Source organism: Osmerus mordax, chromosome 1 (assembly GCF_038355195.1).
Source record: "Osmerus mordax isolate fOsmMor3 chromosome 1, fOsmMor3.pri, whole genome shotgun sequence".
In the NCBI taxonomy this organism is placed as follows: Eukaryota; Metazoa; Chordata; class Actinopteri; order Osmeriformes; family Osmeridae; genus Osmerus; species Osmerus mordax.
In genome coordinates this window covers 5,886,953-5,906,525 of record NC_090050.1, presented here as the reverse complement: position 1 = coordinate 5,906,525, position 19,573 = coordinate 5,886,953, and the positions used below count along the sequence as shown (strand labels likewise).

At 46.4% G+C, this 19,573-nt stretch overlaps 1 protein-coding gene across 1 annotated transcript in view; it reads left to right on the top strand.

Annotated features, from left to right (window-relative positions):
• The first annotated feature begins 3,257 nt into the window (after window positions 1-3,257).
• Window positions 3,258-19,573, top strand: part of nfasca (neurofascin homolog (chicken) a) — a 67,629-nt gene continuing 51,313 nt past the window's right edge. Inside the window, exons 1-3 of the mRNA XM_067251464.1 lie at window positions 3,258-3,407; window positions 15,051-15,068; window positions 15,918-16,023. Of these exons, the coding sequence (XP_067107565.1) occupies window positions 3,314-3,407; window positions 15,051-15,068; window positions 15,918-16,023 (218 nt within the window). The 5' untranslated portion in view covers window positions 3,258-3,313. The remainder of the gene's footprint in view (window positions 3,408-15,050; window positions 15,069-15,917; window positions 16,024-19,573) is intronic.

Below are 19,573 nucleotides of genomic sequence, written 5' to 3'. Positions count from 1 at the left end.
ATTCAGAGGTTTGATATCATCGCACAGGCATATGCAGGCGGTAGTGAGCCCTTTGCATATAAATCAGGGCACGGAATACGCCCCATAGTGCACATGCATGGACACCATTATATGTGTGCACAAGCACACGTGCACATGCATGGACACACACACATATGCTCGCGCACACAAACACACATGCGCAGACACACACACAAGTCTCAGGGTCTGCATTGCCATAATCTGTCTTGGCTCAGCTGTGTTTGTGCTGCACCTGTAGGTTTGTGACTTGGTGACCTAAGAGATATCAGCTGTGGGTACACACACACACACACACACAAACACACACACACAGAAACGCAGGGCAAACAGAAGGGAGCAGCCCAGGTTTCCACCTCGAGCCAAGGGGGGTACAGAATGAAAGTCTGACCTGGTTGTGCTACCACCTCCATTTTCTCTAATAGTTCACCCGTGTGTGTGTATCTGTGTGTATGTGTTGTAATCTATGTGTGTGTATTTGTGTGTAGGTGTATCTGTGGGTGGGTGTATCTCAATGGACCCACACCTTTCGTTTGAGTACCATATTAAGCAAATTACGAGAACTGCATTTTTCCATCAACGTAATATTGCCAAAATACGAATATTTCTCTCAAAGGATGATGCCGAAAAACTAATACATGCATTTGTTACGTCCCGATTGGACTATTGCAATGTGTTGTTCTCTGGCCTCCCAATTACCCACCTAAAAAATTTACAGCGGGTGCAAAATGCTGCTGCTAGACTATTGACCAGATCAAGAAAGTTTGATCACATAACATCTACTCTTGTCTCTCTACACTGGCTCCCTATTCAAGCCAGAGCTGACTTCAAAGTTCTACTACTAACCTACAAATCTCTGCATGGATTGGCACCACTGTACCTCTCCGGTCTCCTTGCACCATATTGCCCCGCAAGGACACTTAGATCTCAAGATGCCGGCTATCTGGTGGTTCCCAAAGTTAAGAAAAAAACAGCTGGAGGTAGGGCGTTCTCATATAGAGCACCTCTTCTCTGGAACAAATTACCCGTCTCAATTAAGGAGTCTGATACTGTTTCGACATTTAAAATTAGGTTAAAAACGTTATTGTTTAGTCAATTCTACGACTGTTAAAGGTAAGTATGTTACTAGTTGGAGGCAACGGGGGACGGGTTGCTTCCATCCTTATTCTATAAGTATAACTTATTTTAGAGTTCTCTTCCCCTGGAACAGATTTCATGTTCCAAATGAGGGGGGCTGTCGCTGTCTTGGTGTGTGGGGTTGCATCAAATTCCCCTTTTTTGCTCTGTTAAATTGCTGCACCAGTCCACACTTGACCGGTGGGGATCTCATTCTATTATGACTGTAACTGTTAGCTGCTCCTGGCATTCTCTAATCCCTGCTCTCCTCTCTCTGTCCCCCCCACACACATCCCTTGTGGTGTGGGGGGTTTGAGTTGTCAGCACCTGCCTGGTCGTCGGTCAGCCAACGCTGGACCTGGTCGCGAGTCTCCCGGTCCTGTCCTACATCTATGAAGTTGAACAATGGATTTTGGTGTTTTAAAAACCCATCGACACTGTATGACTATGTTTAGCCTGTGTTCTGCTCCTCTCTCTCACCAACCGTCTCTGGAGGAGGGGATCCCTCTCTGAATTGCTCCTCCCAAGGTTTCTTCCATTTTGTTCTCCTGTTGAGAGTTTTTTGGGAGTTTTTCCTTGTCTTCCTTGAGGGTTTATGCTGGTTGAGGGGCAGTTCTATGGGCATATGTGAAGCCCTCTGTGACATGCTTGCGTGTAAAAAGGGCTATACAAATACCTTTTTTCTTTATTTTTTTTTTTTTTTTATCTGTGTATCTGTGTTTGTTTGTGTGTGTAGAAGTGTGAATCGATTTAAGGTATCACTAAAGCAGAGCTTTTAGCAGAGTTAATGCTGAAGGGGAAACTGATTACCTATTTTACTTCTTCCCTGGCTTCTCTTAGCGCAGTATTGCCGGAAAGAGAGAGAAAGGGCTGGATCGAATCCTCCGATGTTTGCAATAGTTTTTCATTCTCTATTGTCATTTTCCTTTGTGGTCTTTCTGTTCCAGTGTCCTGCTCTGCAGAGCTGCAGTGACGAAGCATTGTCATTAAGCATGTGGGGTTCAGGTTGCACAACAGCTGGGCTGCGAAAGCGTGTTTTTGTGTGTGTGTGTCTGTGTGTGTAGCATCAGAGTGTTTGACCATGTGTGCATGTGTGTTTTGTCATCCATTCATTTGAGTGTGAGTGTGTGTGTGTCTGAGTGGCAGATGAAGCCAACGGAATGCTGGGATGTCTGCTTCTTTCCCTGGGGCAAGATTAGGTGTTTTGTAGAGGTGTTGGGTTGACTTGCTACCAGATGGTTAGTGTGTGTGTGTGTGTGTATGCGCGCAAGTGTGTGTCTGCAAAATTGTGCATGACAGGTTGTCTGTGTGTGTGCTTTGTGTGTGTGTTTCCATTTGTGTCTATGTGAGTGTGTGTCAGTATGTGTATGTCTGAGTGTGTGCAGGTTGTTTAGCTGGAGATTTGGGGCCTGGCCTGCAGGCTACCAAGCTGTTGTGGACCAACATTTGTAAATGAATCCCTAGCTTGGTTCCTCATTATCAGTGTACCCAGTGATCCAGAGAACATCTGTCTTCAACAGTAGAACCTCTTAAAACATCTGTCCTACAGTAGACCCTCAGTGTGGACATGCATGTACACATGTTCACTATACTATTACCATATAATATTACCACCAATAAGAGCTGGACTCTCACAACAGGAAGCCCCTACATGGTTTTTTGAATGTGGGGTCCCGTGCTGTGAGACTTGTCTCTTTATCTGGATGTAGAGGCTGATATACCATTGCTTTAGTTCTAAAACACACAAATCAGTTTCAGATGTCTTCAATCTGTTCAAGACGTACAACCTACAGCCTACAGTGGTCTAGGTCTGGGTCTGGGATGGGTCAGGTCTGGTATCTTGTGTAGACTTTGAGACAGTAGGATGTATATGTTGCTAGCTCTCTCTCTGTATCTTCATCTGTCTGTGGACAACTCTCTGGGGAGTAAGAGACTCAGCTTCAAATGTTGGCCAACCTCACCACTCAGACACACCTAAAAACCGTGTGCGCACATCTACACAAAGCAACCCATCTCTCATGCAGTAAGAACCCATCTGAACACATACTCTGTAGTCTCTAAGCAGCTTCTCTCTGTGTCCCTGCCTCACACTCTCATAGGTCCCAAACGTGGCCCACTGCAGAGCCAACCAGCCAATCAGGAGCAGTGACAGGAGAGGCCAACCAATCGGAGGGGAGAGATGTTGGCGCCGGGTGGGCTATCTGCCCTGACGGTGATGTCACTACTGCTGCTGGTCTGGCAGGACGTGTCCTCCATTGAGGTTCCTCTCGATCGTAAGTGACCTTCACATTTCACATCTAGTTTTATTATTCACAAAGAAGCAATCTTTGTAACTTGCTTTGTTAGAGTTTTTATGGTCCAGTTGTAATAAAATAAATGTCACTTTAACATTATTAATGCACACTGGGATAAACAACATTTAATTATGTATGAAAGCATTTTGACTGAACTCGGAATGATAATAATGTGTTTGGTGTGGTTTAAACCCACCTCACCAGAACTCCCTTAGGCCATGTGCCAGCAGAGCGTCATCTCAAATTCCCTTTAACCCTCGTGCTGCCTTCGGGTCACATGACCCAAAGGTTCATAACGAACCATCGTTGTGTTTACCCAATTTTACCCAATACAAAAACAAATAAAAATAATTTTCTTTTAACCATTCCAATGTGGGGGGTCTGAGACAGCCCGACAGAAAATGCTTCACTTTGTTTTTGTATGAGGTAAATTTGTCGCAATACAACGGTGGGTCACAATGACTGATGGGTCAGAATGACCCGAAGATAACACAAGGGTTAAGAGCAGGCGCACTTGTTCCATGGCGGATTGCTATTATAACGGCGGATTTGCCAGGCGCACGCCAGGAGCGGTTCACAGCCGAGGAGACCGACGTTCTCGTCATGGCCGTAAAAGATAGAAAAGTGACATTGTATGGAAAAGACAGAGCAGTTTTCTCATTGCACTAAGTTGCCCACTCATGCTGCTCATTCAAATTCTTAGTCTTATTTTTATATATATTTTATTTTTTAAATTGTTCCATCCATCCATCATCTGCCGCTTTTCCGGGGGTCGGGTCGCGGGGGCAGCAACCTAATCAGGGAGGCCCAGACTTCCCTCTCCCCGGCCACTTCCACCAGCTCTTCCTGGGGGACCCCGAGGCGTTCCCAGGCCAGCCGAGAGACATAGTCCCTCCAGCGTGTCCTGGGTCTTCCCCGGGGCCTCTTCCCAGTGGGACGTGCCCAGAACACCTCACCAGGGAGGCAGGAAGGCCTCCTTATCAGATGCCCGAGCCACCTCAACTGGCCCCTCTCGACGCGGAGGAGCAGCGGCTCTACTCTGAGCCCCTCCCGGATGACCAAGCTTCTCACCCTATCTCTAAGGGAGAGCCCGGACACCCTGCGGAGAAAACTCATTTTGGCCGCTTGTATTCGCAATCTCGTTCTTTTGGTCACTATCAAGCGGAGCTGGTTCATGCAGGGGGACGCGAGACATAGCGCCTCATTAGCAGCGCGTCACTAGCAGCACGTCATATCACGCAGTAGGGGCACACCTTAGCAGGGCGGGCTATTTAATCAGGATATCGCTGAGCTCTGCATTGCTTAATGCAACACAGGTTGCTTCTGTTAATCTGCTGCCTCCGCCTCCCCGGCCTCCACCCTTGGTTCTGTTTCCTGTCGTAGGGGGAATGCGTCGCTGCTCTCTGCTCAGAGGTCGAGACGGTGTCTCCGTTGGGTGTGGCAGGGAGCCGATGCAAGCAGAACCATAATGCCAAATCAAGTGGTACAATCATGTGTTGTACCGTGTGAAATAAAGTATCAAGTACATACTATACTGAGTCCTCCTGCCTGAACCCACAGTTCGTGACCATAGGTGAGGGTAGGAACGTAGATCGACTGGTAAATAGAGAGCTTCGCCTTTCGACTCAGCTCCTTCTTCACCACGACGGACCGATGCAGAGCCCGCATCACTGCGGACGCCGCACCGATCCGCCTGTCGATCTCGTGCTCCATCCTTCCTTCACTCGTGAACAAGACCCCGAGATACTTGAACTCCTCCGCTTGGGACAAGATCTCCTCCCCGACCCAGAGATTGCACTCCACCCTTTTCCGGTCGATAACCATGGCCTCAGAATTGGAGAGGCAGCTAAATCCCTTAGAGCGTCATGGACGTCCATATGGACGTCCTCGCTAGGGGGAGTTTGGCTGCCTGATCTTTGCATGGATGGACGGACGGCGATGCTGTTCAGAGTGCCGTCCCTGATTAGCAGGGACGTCCGTCGCTAGGGGGAGCATAGATCATGGACGGCGATGCTGTTTAGAGTGCCGTCCCTGATTAGCATGGACGTCCGTCGCTAGGGGGAGCATAGATTATGGACGGCGATGCTGTTCAGAGTGCCGTCCCTGATTAGCATGGACGGCGCTAGCACTTGAATGGTTGAGAAGGACAGCCATGTTTAGCAGGCTGTTGAGCTAAACCAGAACTGTCGAAGGCTACCATAGCATGTAACTAGCTACAGCAACTTTGGATGACTCAATAACTTTCGTCACGTTATTTTGTATGAATTGCATTTAAGTGTAGGCTATATATTTACGCCTTGATTTTTTTACATACAAAAGTAGGCCAGTCAACAATAAAATCTCATGACAATATAACGTTACACTTGAAAAACAATATATTATGGTTAGGGTGTGCCTAGATATAGGCTAGGCTACATTTGAATTATTTCGAGAATTGTTAATAAAGACTTGTTTAAAGATTTAAACATTGTGTTATGACCCTTTGATATACATTGCCCTTTAGGTCTTTTAAGCTGTCAGTTTAAAGTGTTTTATGGGTGGATTTGGAGCCGCCGGTCAGTCGCTCCAATTTTGCACACGAACTGGGCGCTCTTGAGCGGTGGGACCACCAGATGGTTGTCAGAAGAAGACCGTAGGTGGCGGGGGGGGGGTGGGGTGTAAGGCTGGAGGAGAGACTTGATGTAGGTGGGTGCAGTCCCGTTCACCGCTCGGAAGGTCAGTACCAGAGTCTTGAATCTGATACGGGCCGTGATGGGAAGCCAGTGGAGGGAGATGAGGAGCGGGGTAACATGGGAGTGTCTGGGTAGATTGAAGACCAGACGGGCCGCCACGTTCTGAATCCTCTGAAGAGGGCGGGTTGCGCATGCTGGGAGACCGGCGAGCAGCGAGTTGCAGTAGTCCAACTTTGAGAGGACAAGTGCTTGGACTAGCAGCTGGGTGGAATGCTCAGACAGGTATCTCCTGATCTTCCGGATGTTGTGAATCTACACGATCAGGAGACCGCAGCAATGTGGGCTGTGAGGGAGAGCTCGTCATCCATGGTCACCCCGAGGTTCCTGGCAGAGGATGAAGGGGTCACCGTCGCAGATCCCAGGGTGATTGAGAGATCGTGGGAGATGGAGGGTTTAGCCGGGATGATGAGAAGTTCTGTTTTGGCGAGGTTAAGCTGGAGGTGGTGCTCGGTCATCCAGGCGGAGATGTCTGTGAGGCAGGCCTCAATCCTAGCTGAGATCCCCGGATCGGTCGGGGGGAACGACAGGTACAGCTGCGTGTCGTCAGCGTAGCAGTGGTAGGAGAAGCCATGGGAGGTGATGATTGGTCCAAGTGAGGTGGTGTACAGAGAGAAGAGGAGGGGTCCAAGGACGGAGCCCTGTGGGACACCAGTGGAGAGCTGGCGAGGGCCTGACAGTTTGCCTCCCCAGGAAACCTGGTAGGATCTTCCCGACAGGTGGGATGAGATCCACTGGAGTGCAGTGCCAGTGATGCCCATCTCAGAAAGTCTGGCGAGCAGGATCTGGTGGTTAACCGTATCAAACGCTGCAGAAAGGTCCAGCAGAATGATGACGGATGACCTGGAAGCCGCTCTGGCAGACTGGAGGGCAGTGGTGACTGAAAGGAGGGCAGTCTCTGTGGAGTGGCCAGTCTTGAAGCCCGATTGGTTGGGGTCAAGCAGATTGTTCTGAGAGAGAAAGTTAGACAGTTGGTTAGATACAGCACGTTCAATTGTTTTTGAAAGGAAGGGTAACAGTGATACCGGTCTGTAGTTCTGGAGGACGGCGGGGTTAAGGGATGGTTTTTTGAGTAGAGGGGTAACTCTAGCCTGTTTGAAGGCAGAGGGGAAGGTGCCAGAGGTAAGAGAGGAGTTTAGGACATGGAGAAGAAAAGTTATGATGGAGGGGGAGATGGTTTGAAAGAGAGGGGTGGGGATAGGATCAAGGGGACAGGAGGTGGGGCGATGAGAGAGAATGAGGTCAGAGATCTCTGCCTCAGACAGGGGAGAAAAAGAGTTTAGACATTTAGTTGGGTCAGTCATGGAGGGTGAGAGGGTAGGAAAGGTGGGTTTAGGGAACCGACTGCTAATGTCGGCGACTTTTTTCTCAAAGAAGGAGGAGAAGTCGTCTGCTGTCAGGGTGGAGGGAGGGGGTGGGGGAGGTGGGTTAAGAAGGGTGGAGAAGGTAGAAAAAAGTTTGTGGGGGTTTGAAGCAGAGTTAATTTTGTACAGAAAGTAGAGGGTTTTAGCACCAGTTATTTGAGAATAGAAGGATTTGAGGAGGGAGTGATACTTATCAAGGTCCAGACCGCCTTTGGACTTGCGCCATCTCCTCTCAGCTGCCCGAAGGGTGGACCGTTCTTCACGAATAACATCCGTAAGCCACGGGCAGGAGGGAGAAGATCGTGCAGGCCTGGTTGACAGGGGACAGAGAGAGTCAAGTGATGCAGTTAAAGTGGTTAACAAGGTGTCGGTGGCAGTGTTAGTGGGGTGGGACGAGAACTCGTCAATGGGGGGGAGAGAGGATGTTACAATAGAGGAGAAATGGGAGGAGGATAGGGAGCGGAGGTTGCGCCGGAAAGTTACAAGGGGAGGGGAGGTAGAAGGAGTTGGAGGGAGAGAGATAGAGAATTGGATAAAGTAGTGATCAGAAATATGCAGTGGGGTTACAGAGGTTAAGTCAGTGATACAGTTACGTGTCAGGATGAGGTCTAGCTGTTTGCCTGCCTTGTGGGTCGCCGGTGTGCTCAGCAGCGTCAGGTCGAAGGAGGTCAGGAGAGACAAGAAGTCGACGGCCTGCGTTCCTTGGAGGTGGATGTTGAAGTCCCCAAGGACTATCAGGGGGGTTCCATCATCCGGGAGGACGCTGAGGAGCATGTCCAGCTCCTCCACAAAGTCGGCTAGCGGGCCTGGTGGGCGATAAAGAACAATTAAGCATGCTTTGATAGGATCAGTTAGCATCACACAAAGGTGTTCAAATGATTTGGCAGTAACAGGGAGTGGTGTGGATGTGTATTTAATATGTGGGGAAAGAAGCAACCCTGTCCCACCACCCCACCCGGTTGAGCGGGGTGAGTGAGTGAAGGAGTGGTTGACGGAGAGAGCAGCTGGAGTTGCAGTGTTCTCAGGGCGGATCCATGTCTCTGTCAGCGCAAGGGCATGAAGAGAAGCATGAGATGCAAACGCTGGGATGAAGTCTGCCTTGTTCACAGCAGACTGGCAGTTCCAGAGCCCTATAGAAAGAGAGAGGGCAGGTGGAGAATATCTGGATAGGTAGTGAAGGTTAGAAGTTGACCGTATATACTTTGTGATATATCTACGTCTACGGGTAGTGTAATGAACGGGAATGCTGAAGAAACACATGCTAGCTATGAATAGGTTCTAGGTGGATTAGAATACAAATAGGGTGATACTTATCAGAAGAGGTGATCCACCACGTTGGTCATCCTCGGTGGACTCCCGCAGGTAGACTCCCTGTCTTTGTTCGACTCCCGCAGGTAGACTCCCTGTCTTTGTTCGACTCCCGCAGGTAGACTCCCTGTCTCTGTTCGACTCCCGCAGGTAGACTCCCTGTCTTTGTTCGACTCCCGCAGGTAGACTCCTTGTCTTTGTTCGACTCCCGCAGGTAGACTCCCTGTCTTTGTTCGACCGAGTCTTCGTGCACCGAGGCTGCAAGACGAGGCTGCCTCTGCAGTGCTAGCCGCCTTAAATATGCTAAAGGCGCAGCTGACAATGGCCCTAATTATGTAAACAAAGCCAGGGTCTCACTCGGCGGCAAGTACCCTGAAACTCGATCTCTAGCTAGCTACCTATTGACCAATTTAGCTGCTATACCCTTACCCTCTGTCCTTGAGGCAAAGTTTTAGCAAAACACAAATGAATGAAACAAACTCTGGTTACTTACAGTCAGATGGCAGTCACGAAGTACACTCAGTAAGACACTATTAGCTCTGAATCTGATTACAGAAGTCAGGGCTGATTTAACCAAATTCTACAATGGCCCTAATTATGTAAACAAAGCCAGGGTCTCACTCGGCGGCAAGTACCCTGAAACTCGATCTCTAGCTAGCTACCTATTGACCAATTTAGCTGCTATACCCTTACCCTCTGTCCTTGAGGCAAAGTTTTAGCAAAACACAAATGAATGAAACAAACTCTGGTTACTTACAGTCAGATGCCAGTCACGAAGTACACTCAGTAAGACACTATTAGCTCTTGATTTATTGGCAATATAGGTTAATCAATAATCAACTTTATCACCAAACCAAAGCTTGGACAACTTGGTCTGCTAGTAGTAGAATAATGTGAAACAGGTCTGAAGTTTCTATGGTCATTTTTGACAAAGATATTGAGGAAACACTGAAATATTGGTGTTTTTGTTGATTTATTTGCTATGGGTTAATCAATAATCAACTTTATCACCAAACCAAAGCTTGGACAACTTGGTCAGCTAGGAGTAGAAGAATGTGAAACAGGTCTGACGTTTCTGTGGTCATTTATGACAAAGATATTGAGGAAACACTGAAATATTGGTGTTTTTATTGATTTATTGGCTATGGGTTAATCAATAATCAACCTTATCACCAAACCAAAGCTTGGACAACTTGGTCAGCTAGGAGTAGAAGAACGTGAAACAGGTCTGAAGTTTCTATGGTCATTTTTGATAAAGATATTGAGGAAACACTGAAATATTGGTGTTTTAGTTGATTTATTGGCTATGGGTTCATCAATAATCAACTTTATCACCAAACCAAAGCTTGGACAACTTGGTCAGCTAGGAGTAGAAGAATGTGAAACAGGTCTGACGTTTCTGTGGTCATTTATGACAAAGATATTGAGGAAACACTGAAATATTGGTGTTTTTATTGATTTATTGGCAATATAGGTTAATCAAAAATCAACTTTATCACCAAACCAAAGCTTGGACAACTTGGTCAGCTAGGAGTAGAATAATGTGAAACCGGTCTGAAGTTTCTATGTTCATTTTTGACAAAGATATTGAGGAAATACTGAAATATTGGTGTTTTTATTGATTTATTGGCTATGGGTTAATCAATAATCAACATTATCAACAAACCAAAGGTTGTACAAATTGGTCAGTCAGTAGTAGAAGAATGTGCAACAAGTTTGAAGTTTGTATGGTGGATTTTGACAAAGATATTGAAGAAACATTCGGACTGTCAACTCTTTTACCCCGGTCCCTAAATATGACGCGGAGCCTGAACAGAGGTACGAATATGAATGTCTGTTGAATCTCGAATATGAAACTGATTCCACCTCGGTCCTCGATCCTAGCTGAGATCCCCGGATCAGTCGGGGGGAACGACAGGTACAGCTGCGTGTCGTCGCACCTCATATAAGTTATGAACAGAATCGGTGACAAAGGGCAGCCCTGGCGGAGTCCAACCCTCACCGGTAACAAGTTCGACTTACTACCGGCAATGCGGACCAAACTCTGGCACCGGTCGTACAGGGACCGAACAGCCCGATCAGGGAATCCGGTACCCCGTACTCCCGGAGCACCCCCCACATGAGCCCTCGAGGGACACGGTCGAACGCCTTTTCCAAATCCACGATTCCATTTTTAAATTGTTATATTTTTTAATTGTTTAGTTCTTAGAATTAGTTTAACCATTGTACTTTTTAACTTAATTTAAGACCCGTATATGTTAATTGTTTGCACCTTCCTGCCACAGTAAATTATGTTTTTGTGTAACACAATACATGGCGAATAAACCGAATTCTGATTCTGATTCTGATTGGGATGGGAGAAGAAACCCACCCAAATTAGCTTCGGTTAAACAGGCGTGGGAGGAAATTGCCACATTTATTACAAATCAAGTTCACATACATAGAGATTTCTCATGAAAATCTTTTTAATCATTGACATGAAAGAAATGTAACACAGCCATACAATAAATGAAAACAATGTAACGTAGCTTCGCAGGAAGAAGACACTGGCCTCGCCAGCAGTGCGCATGGGCCAAGCATGCGCCCTTAAAATAGCATCTGAATAACGCGCCATTGACTTTAGACTACGTATTTCTTGGTCTGTGGCGGAATTGTTTTTCTGAAACTGCAAAATACCACCAGGGAACGTTTGCGTCGGAACACGCCTCCTTTTTTTGCTGAACCGCCCCAGGGAGCGCAAGGTCATTCCCTAATTTACCGACGTGCATCTGTGGAGGGAATAGTCTGCTTTGCTTCGAGTGCAAACTAGGAATGTGTGGAAGAAATTGGGATTTCCTGTGTGCTTACATTAATCACTAATCAATAGAACTAGTCATTGGATACTAGTTAGTACGTTTATCATGTAAGCTTGCTATTAATAACAGTATATTGTGTCTATGTGTCAGGTTAATAGATGTTCGGGGTCAGGAGAAAGTACTGGCTAAACGGTCCTTGTCATGACTACAAGGAGAGCTCCAACTATGAACTCTCTAGTGTGAGAGTTGTCATGTGTTGGGAGCAGTGAATCTTTTTCTCTGAGACTGTTGTAACTTCATTCCTGCCTGACTGTCACAATCTATGTTTACATTCTTGTGCCCTATAAAAGATGGTCCTCCGGCTTTCGGAGCGGAGAGAGACCTGGTTGAGACCTAAGCTTGGTGTTGTGTTGTCATTTATGGTCAGAAGACCATAAATGACAATGGTTTTCTCTCCCAATCTGCAGATTGATAAATACGTATTAAAATCCAGAACTTAACTGAACTTAGTCACTCCGTTTATGAAGAGACGGACAAAACACTTTCTTCATCAAATGATACTTGCGTTGTTGATAAAATCAATTGCGCTGGGTGCAAGATAGGGCCCATATTGTCACAGGATGTCATAGGCTATAGAATCTTATTAAGATGGCTCTCTCTCTGCAAGTGCAGTCACTGTCGAGTGTCGTTTCATTGATTTTAGTCAAAACATCGGTATAAATATTCATAAATTGTAGACACACACTCAATCGCACACACACAGAACAATATCCCCATGCTAGACCATTATAACATGTATGAAAGCTCTTGAAATCTTGCAGGCTGCAGTTTGACTCCAGTGGGAATAGGCAACAAAGAAACAAAGGAGCCTCTTTCTCTTCTCTCTCTTCTCTTGAAGTAGAATAATAGTGGTGAATGTCTCACACTGGTGTTGTGAATCATGATTTGAGATAAAGCCTCTGGGCAGCTGTTATGTCCTGGTCTGGCAGATACAGACACACCTTTACACACACGCACCTTACTTCCGAGCTATGCTTTTTATGTTGTCAATTATCCTTGCAAAGCGCAAAAATTTAATCTTAACACTTAACACAATTATATGCTTCTCTGCAACACACATTCACACACACCAGGCTCCAGCTGTCAGCACCTTTCCAGTCTAAAGCTCCTCTGCCCCCCACGGCGTTGTCTCCCTCTTTATCCTCCCTGACCCTCAACCCTGCTGCTCTATTGATCTAGCACAAACACACTCACAAATGCACACACACACACACACACACACACACACACACACACACACACACACACACACACACACACACACACACACACACACACACATGCTGACCTCTACCAAAATGTATTCATTTCCCTACAAGGAGAAGGACAGAGAGAGAGGGAGAGAGAGAGAGAGAGAGAGAGAGAGAGAGAGGGGAAAGTAAGAGAAAGGGAGAGAGAGAGAATAAAAGAGAGCGAGAGGGGGAGAGAGAAAAGGGAAGATAGAGAGGGAGAGAAAGAGATGGAGCAAAAGAAGGAAAGAGGTAGAGAGGGAGGAGGAGGAAGAGGGGGAGAGAAGAGGGTGACAGACACAGTGAAAAGACTGGTGTCATTCGTCTGTTAACATCATAGATGGTTAACCCTTTGTTCTTGTGTCTCTGCCCTCTGTTGGGATGGGGCTGGGAGTCCAGACTGTCTTTGTGGTGGCTGGTCTTTTACACAACATTCAATATAGTAATAGTGTTTCTACACAGATAATGATGAGTGGCATTGGGTCTATAAATACATAGTATATTGTAAGTATATTGTAGAATTCTATCAGAAGGTTTAAAGAAAGACGCAGGGTCAAGATCTCTGGAGTCAACGTGACGGTTGTCATAGACATCACATAGACACGTTAATGTGAATGGCTAAAATTGGAAGAGATAGGCTCATCTGATAGGCTGCAGAGAATATCTTTTAGAAAAAATGCATTTGTGAATCTAAGCGCGTCAGGAAAGTTCCAAAACTCCACACTAAATGCAGGGATTTGTAACTCGTGTTTGTCAGGTTGCAAACAAATGTAATGGGGTCATTTATTTGTGAATCACAAAATACAGTTGTGAATAACGTTACATTTATTTTTGAATCATGAAATACATTTGTGAGTCGCGTTACATTTATTTGTGAATCATGAAATACATTTGTAAATCGCGTTACGTTTGTTTGTGAATTATGAAACTAATCTAACTCCATATAATTCTGCCACAACAATATTTATATTAGCATGCACACCCCTAACAAGGACTTCTCTGCTGGGAGAAGTGGAGTGCTATCTGTTAGTGAGGACAGATGAGGAAAGAGGGATTGATCAATTTTTGTCACTTGCCCTTCCCCCCCTTCACTGGAGATTATCCCCCCTACCGACCGTCCTCTACTGACCTTTACTGATGGAGTCTGTCATCTTTCCTGGGAGGACACACACACATACACACACAGACTCACACACTCTCACACATACACACACACCTACCACTGTGGCAGTATGGTATGATTAAAATTAACTGGGGCCACAAAATAGCAGGCAGGTAGTTTGGTGCTTCACCGATCAACCAAACCTGTCCCACAGCCTTGGACCCAGGGTCGGGACTCATCTTCAGTAAGAAGACTTGAGGTCAAGCCCCTGACACAAGGCAAACAGATCATTGTATACGTGTCTGTGTATGTCTGTGTTCAAGGACCTCATCTTCAATCACATACAGCCTTGACTGATGATGTCAGATCAGGGTCTATAAATGTCAACTTGTAGACCCTTGTCAACACAGCAATTTGTACTGCAGTTTCAGTCCTACTACAACCCACGGAATCTACAGCCTTTTTAAAGATTTCTTTATTTGTCACAGCTCTCTGTATCACACTAGTCAAAAAGAATCTCACGCTTTACAAGTTTATGTTGATCTTTTTGGGTTGAGATGAAAGGGAAGAGGGGGGGTGAGGGAGGGAGGGATGAGGGGGTAGGAGGGAGGGAGGGAAATGTTAATACTGGCTAGGCTTGGGAGTTCACTCAGCTTTTAACCATTTTGTAACTTTTTTCTCTCCTTCCCACCCTGAACCCCGATCTCCTTTCCACCCTGAACCCTGGTCTCCTTCCCTCCCTGAACCCTGGTCCCATGTTTGGATTCACAGGTAAGTTCTGCTCTTTCTGTTATTCCTTGAAAATAATTTCCCCACAGAACAAACACCTGTTCTTAACTAACATGCCATGTCTGATAAGATTAATATATTGTCAGGCTTCATGACTTTAGTGTAACATAGTGATTGTGTGTAACTCTTGTAATACAGTATATAACCATATATAGAAGCAGGTGTTGAACCATGTGTAGAACCCTCTAATATGTGCTCTAACAACACTGCTGCTCTGCCTCATCCCTGCCGTCACTGGACTAACAGCCAAGATCCAGCAAGACTGTAAGTGTGACAACACAGTACTGTTTCATGAAGTGTGTGTGTGTGTGTGTGTGGGGAGGGAAGTGCATTGTCTGCATGTGTGTGTCATATGACTTATGTACTGTACATGACTTCGTAGAAAAATATGTAGTTCAAAACATTTTGTAAATACTCTAAACACAGATTTCACCTCACCCCTCTCAATCTCTCTTCCTTCCTCTCTATATCCCCCCCTCCCTCTCCCTCCTCCTCTCCCTCCCCCTCTTTTTCCTCCCTCCCTTCCTCCCTCCCTTCCTCCCTCCCTTCCTCCCTCCCTCCCGTCCGCCCGCCCTCCCGCCCTCCCGCTCTCCCTCCCTTTCTCTCTCTCTCTCTCTCTCTCTCTCTCTCTCTCTCTCTCTCTCTCTCTCTCTCTCTCTCTCTCTCTCTCTCTCTCTCTCTCTCTCTCCCCTCTCGCACCTATCTCTTCCCCTCATCTCTCCCCTCTCGCTCTCCCTTCTCTTCCTCTCCCCTCTCTCTCCCCCTCGCTCTCCTCCCCTTTCTCCCGCCTTTGTCTTTCGTCTTATACCCATTAGACTTTTGAAGCTCTTTATTGAGACACGCACATACACACATAGATTAGTTGGAAGTACGTTCAGCTAGACAATGGAGTGCGGGTTTAGAGAGGGAAGGAGAAAGGGAGGTAGGAAGGGAGGACAGGAGGGGCTACATATGATCCAATCATTTTCACAATATTTTGTATTTGTGAGTTTGGTGTGCATTACCAGTTCACTACAAACACTTAAAGTATGGGTGTGGATGATCGGCTGGACGGGGTTGAAATGCTTACAAATGCAGGACTGATGTTCTCTCTCTCTCTCTCCCCCCCAACAGTGAAGCAGCCCCCCACCATTATGAGACAGTCACAGAAGGACTACATTGTGGACCCCAGAGATAACATCATTATTGAGTGCGAAGCCAAGGGCAACCCCGTACCAATGTGAGTTGGCTACACTCACACGGACCCACACACACACACTTACACGCACACGTATACATATGCACACACCAGCATGCATAGTCAAATGCACACACTTTCAGGCCATTGGTTTTCTATGAGAGGCCGTCTAGGGCGAAACTCCTGAAAAACTTGCTCCTCCACACGCACTCATCACTTGTGCTACCCCATGAAACACTCATACACATGCACTCATCAGCTGTTCTTTAGCACTGTTGTACTGATATCATGCCAATACATCTAGAATTAACACATTAAAATTAGTAATTTTCATTTGTAATTTATTAATTTAGAAGAGAGAGAGGTGGGGGGAGAGAGAGAAGGGGGGAGAGAGAGGGAAGGGAGGGGAGAGAGCAAGAAGAAGGGAGAGAGAGAGAACAAGGGAGGGGAGAGAGACAGAAGGTGGGAGAGGAGACGATTTTCAGTGCCCCTGGAAGTTTTCGCACAGATCGAATTCTAGGAGTTCCAAGTTTTCAAGTTTCAAGTTTTTTATTGTCAGGTGCATAGGACGATCCATTCATGGCTTTTCCTAAATATTTAATCATTAATCAATCCAGACTTGATTGACTGACAATAAAAAACTTGAAACTTGAAAACTTGAAACTTCTAGAATTCGATCTGTGCAAAAAAAACTTCCAGGCGCACTGAAAATCATCTCCTCTCCCACCTTCTGTCTCTCTCCCCTCCCTTCTCTCTCTCTCTCTCTCTCTCTCTCTCTCTCTCTCTCTCTCTCTCTCTCTCTCTCTCTCCCCTCTTCTCTCTCTCTCTCTCACCCCCTTCTCTCTCTCTCCCCCTTCTCTCTCTCTCCCCTCCCTTCCCTCTCTCTCCCCTCCCTTCTTTCTCTCTCTCCCCACTTCTGTCTCTCTTTCCCCCCTTCTGTCTCTCTCCCCTCCCTTCTTCTCTCTCTCTCCCCTCTTCTCTCTCTCTCTCCCCTCTTCTCGCTCTCTCCCCCTTCTCTCTCTCCCCTTCCTTCTCGCTCTCTCCCCCCACCTCTCTCTCTTCTAAATTAATAAATTACAAATGAAAATGACTCGTTTTGGCATGATATCAGTACAACAGTGCTAAAGAACAGCTGATGAGTGCATATGGAGGAGCAAGTTTTTCAGGAGTTTCGCCCTAGACAGCCTCTCATAGGTTTCAGGCAACAACACAACCACAAACATATACTTGCATGCCTTTATACGTGCGCGCACAATCCTCTGGTCTAATCCCTACATCCATGTCTCATCCATCTCTTCACTATTAATGACTCCATACCTCACTCAACCCCTTTGTGTTTCAGTCCATTCTGCCCATCCTTGTTACACTCTCTCTCTCTCTACCGCCTTCTCCCTCTTTGTCTGTATCATTTGTTTCTCACATTCCCTTTGCCTCCCTCTTTCTCTTTCTCTCTGTCTCACCCTCTCTATGTCTCTCTCTCCCTCTCTCTCCCTCCCTCTCTCTGTCTCTCTCTCTCTCAGCTGTCTGTTTTCTTTGTGCTTGCTTATTCTGTCCCTGTCTCTGTCACTTTCTGTCTTTCTCTTTTTCCTGTTCTACGCCTGCATCTCAAACTCTTTCTCCCTCTTTGTCTCTCACTCCATCTCTCTCCCTCTCTCTGCATGCACTAGCTCTTTCTGTTTTTACCCCCTTCTCTCTCCCTCTCTCTCATCACGCAGTGCTGTTGTCACCATACTCCTCCCTTTGTCTCTGTTTGCACTCCACCCTCTCTCTCGCTCCCATCTCTCCCTCCCTCAATCTTTCTGTTTTTCTTTCTTTCTCATATATATGGAATGTATATGAATGTATATATATATATATATACGTATATATATATATGTATATGAATCCATATATCTTCCTCCCTATCTCTCCCTCTCTCTCCCTCCCTCCCTACATCTCCCTCCCTCCCTCTCTCCCTCTCTCCCTCTCTCCTTCCCTCCATCTTTTTGACAGTGACAGTCATGAGAGGTGATGGTCATTAGTGCTGGTGGCACGAAAAACTCCCCTGACCTCTGTACCAGACATTTGTTTTACCCCCTAGCCCTCTGCAGTGTTTCACAGTACCCTTCTGCAGTGTCTAGTATGCCAGTCTGTCTAGAATGCCAGTCTGTATGTCTGTATGTCTGTCTGTCTGTGCCCAATCCTTTCCTCTGCCATTCCTCTAAAGTCTTCAATGCATCACATAGCACAATATGGACCACCAAGCTTGGACGTGCACACAGGCACACACATACGCACACACATTCACATACACTGGTTTGGAGGCAGACTGAGGGTTTACATAACAAACACGCACACACCCTCACACACAGACACAAACTACATATGTACAGTTCCCAAGCTCTAACACACACAAACACGGATATGTTCTTGTGTACTACACACAAACACACACACACATATGGGTCCCCTTCCCAGGAAAGTCATTATGCTAGAATAATGTGCCCAGTTGACTATTCATGAAATGTTCAAGCAGAGAGATTGTTCACTCATTCACTCCCTATCAATATCTCTTTCTCCTTCTCTCTACATCTCTCATTCTCTCTCTCTTTCTCTCACTGTCAGTCTCCTATTTCTCTCTCTCTCTCTCTCTCTCTCTCTCTCTCTCTCTCTCTCTCTCTCTCTCTCTCTCTCTCTCTCTCTCTCTCTCTCTCTATCTCTCTCTCTCTCTCTCTCTCTGACCCACACAAACACATACACATATTCTCACAGAGGCCCTTTGTGCTAGCTTCAGTTTCATGGCTAGGAATCGACAGGGAGGTAGAAGGGTGGGGGTAGTGTAAGAAAGAGAGAGAGAGAGCGAGCAAGAGAGGAGTGATAGAAGGGGTGGGGGGAAGTGTAAGAGAGAGAGTGGAGAAGAGGGTTATATAGAATGAGAGAGAGGACTCAAAGAACTCACTTTACTCCACCCAGTGTTTCGTAAACAGGAAGGTAACAAACATTGTAAATCCCCCCCATACTCACACAAACACACACACGGACACACACATACACACATTACACACACATACTCATTGACACCCCCCACACACACATAAAAGCTGTGATATACGTGCATTCATAAAATAATCTAACAAAACGGATTGTTTGGGGGAAGCTGCTAATGGGCCCACTGTAAGCCTAACCACGGATGGATGATACTTCCTGGGACTTTCACTGCTGACAGTTTTATTCATATCCATTAAGAACATCAACTCAACAGCTCGGTGGTAGCACCTGGTAGCGCCCTGTGACCATGGGTCTCTGCTTCTTTACAATGTTGTTTGTATGACTTGTATGACTATTATGTGAAGTTATTTATCAGGTATAAAAGCTGTTGCAGGAGTGTGCCATATGACCTACTTTCTATATAAAAGGTTTTTGCAAAGGTTGAAAGAGAGGCGTGATGATGATGTTGTTCTAGCTGCCAGGAAGTCAGCTGAGATCATCTCTGATGGGTGAATGCACCCAGTCTACAGTAATACACAGCACAGGGCCCATCCAGCTTGTCAGATTGGGGATGTGATATCCCCCTCCTTTCCTCTCCTTCCTCACTCCTCAAATCACCTCATGT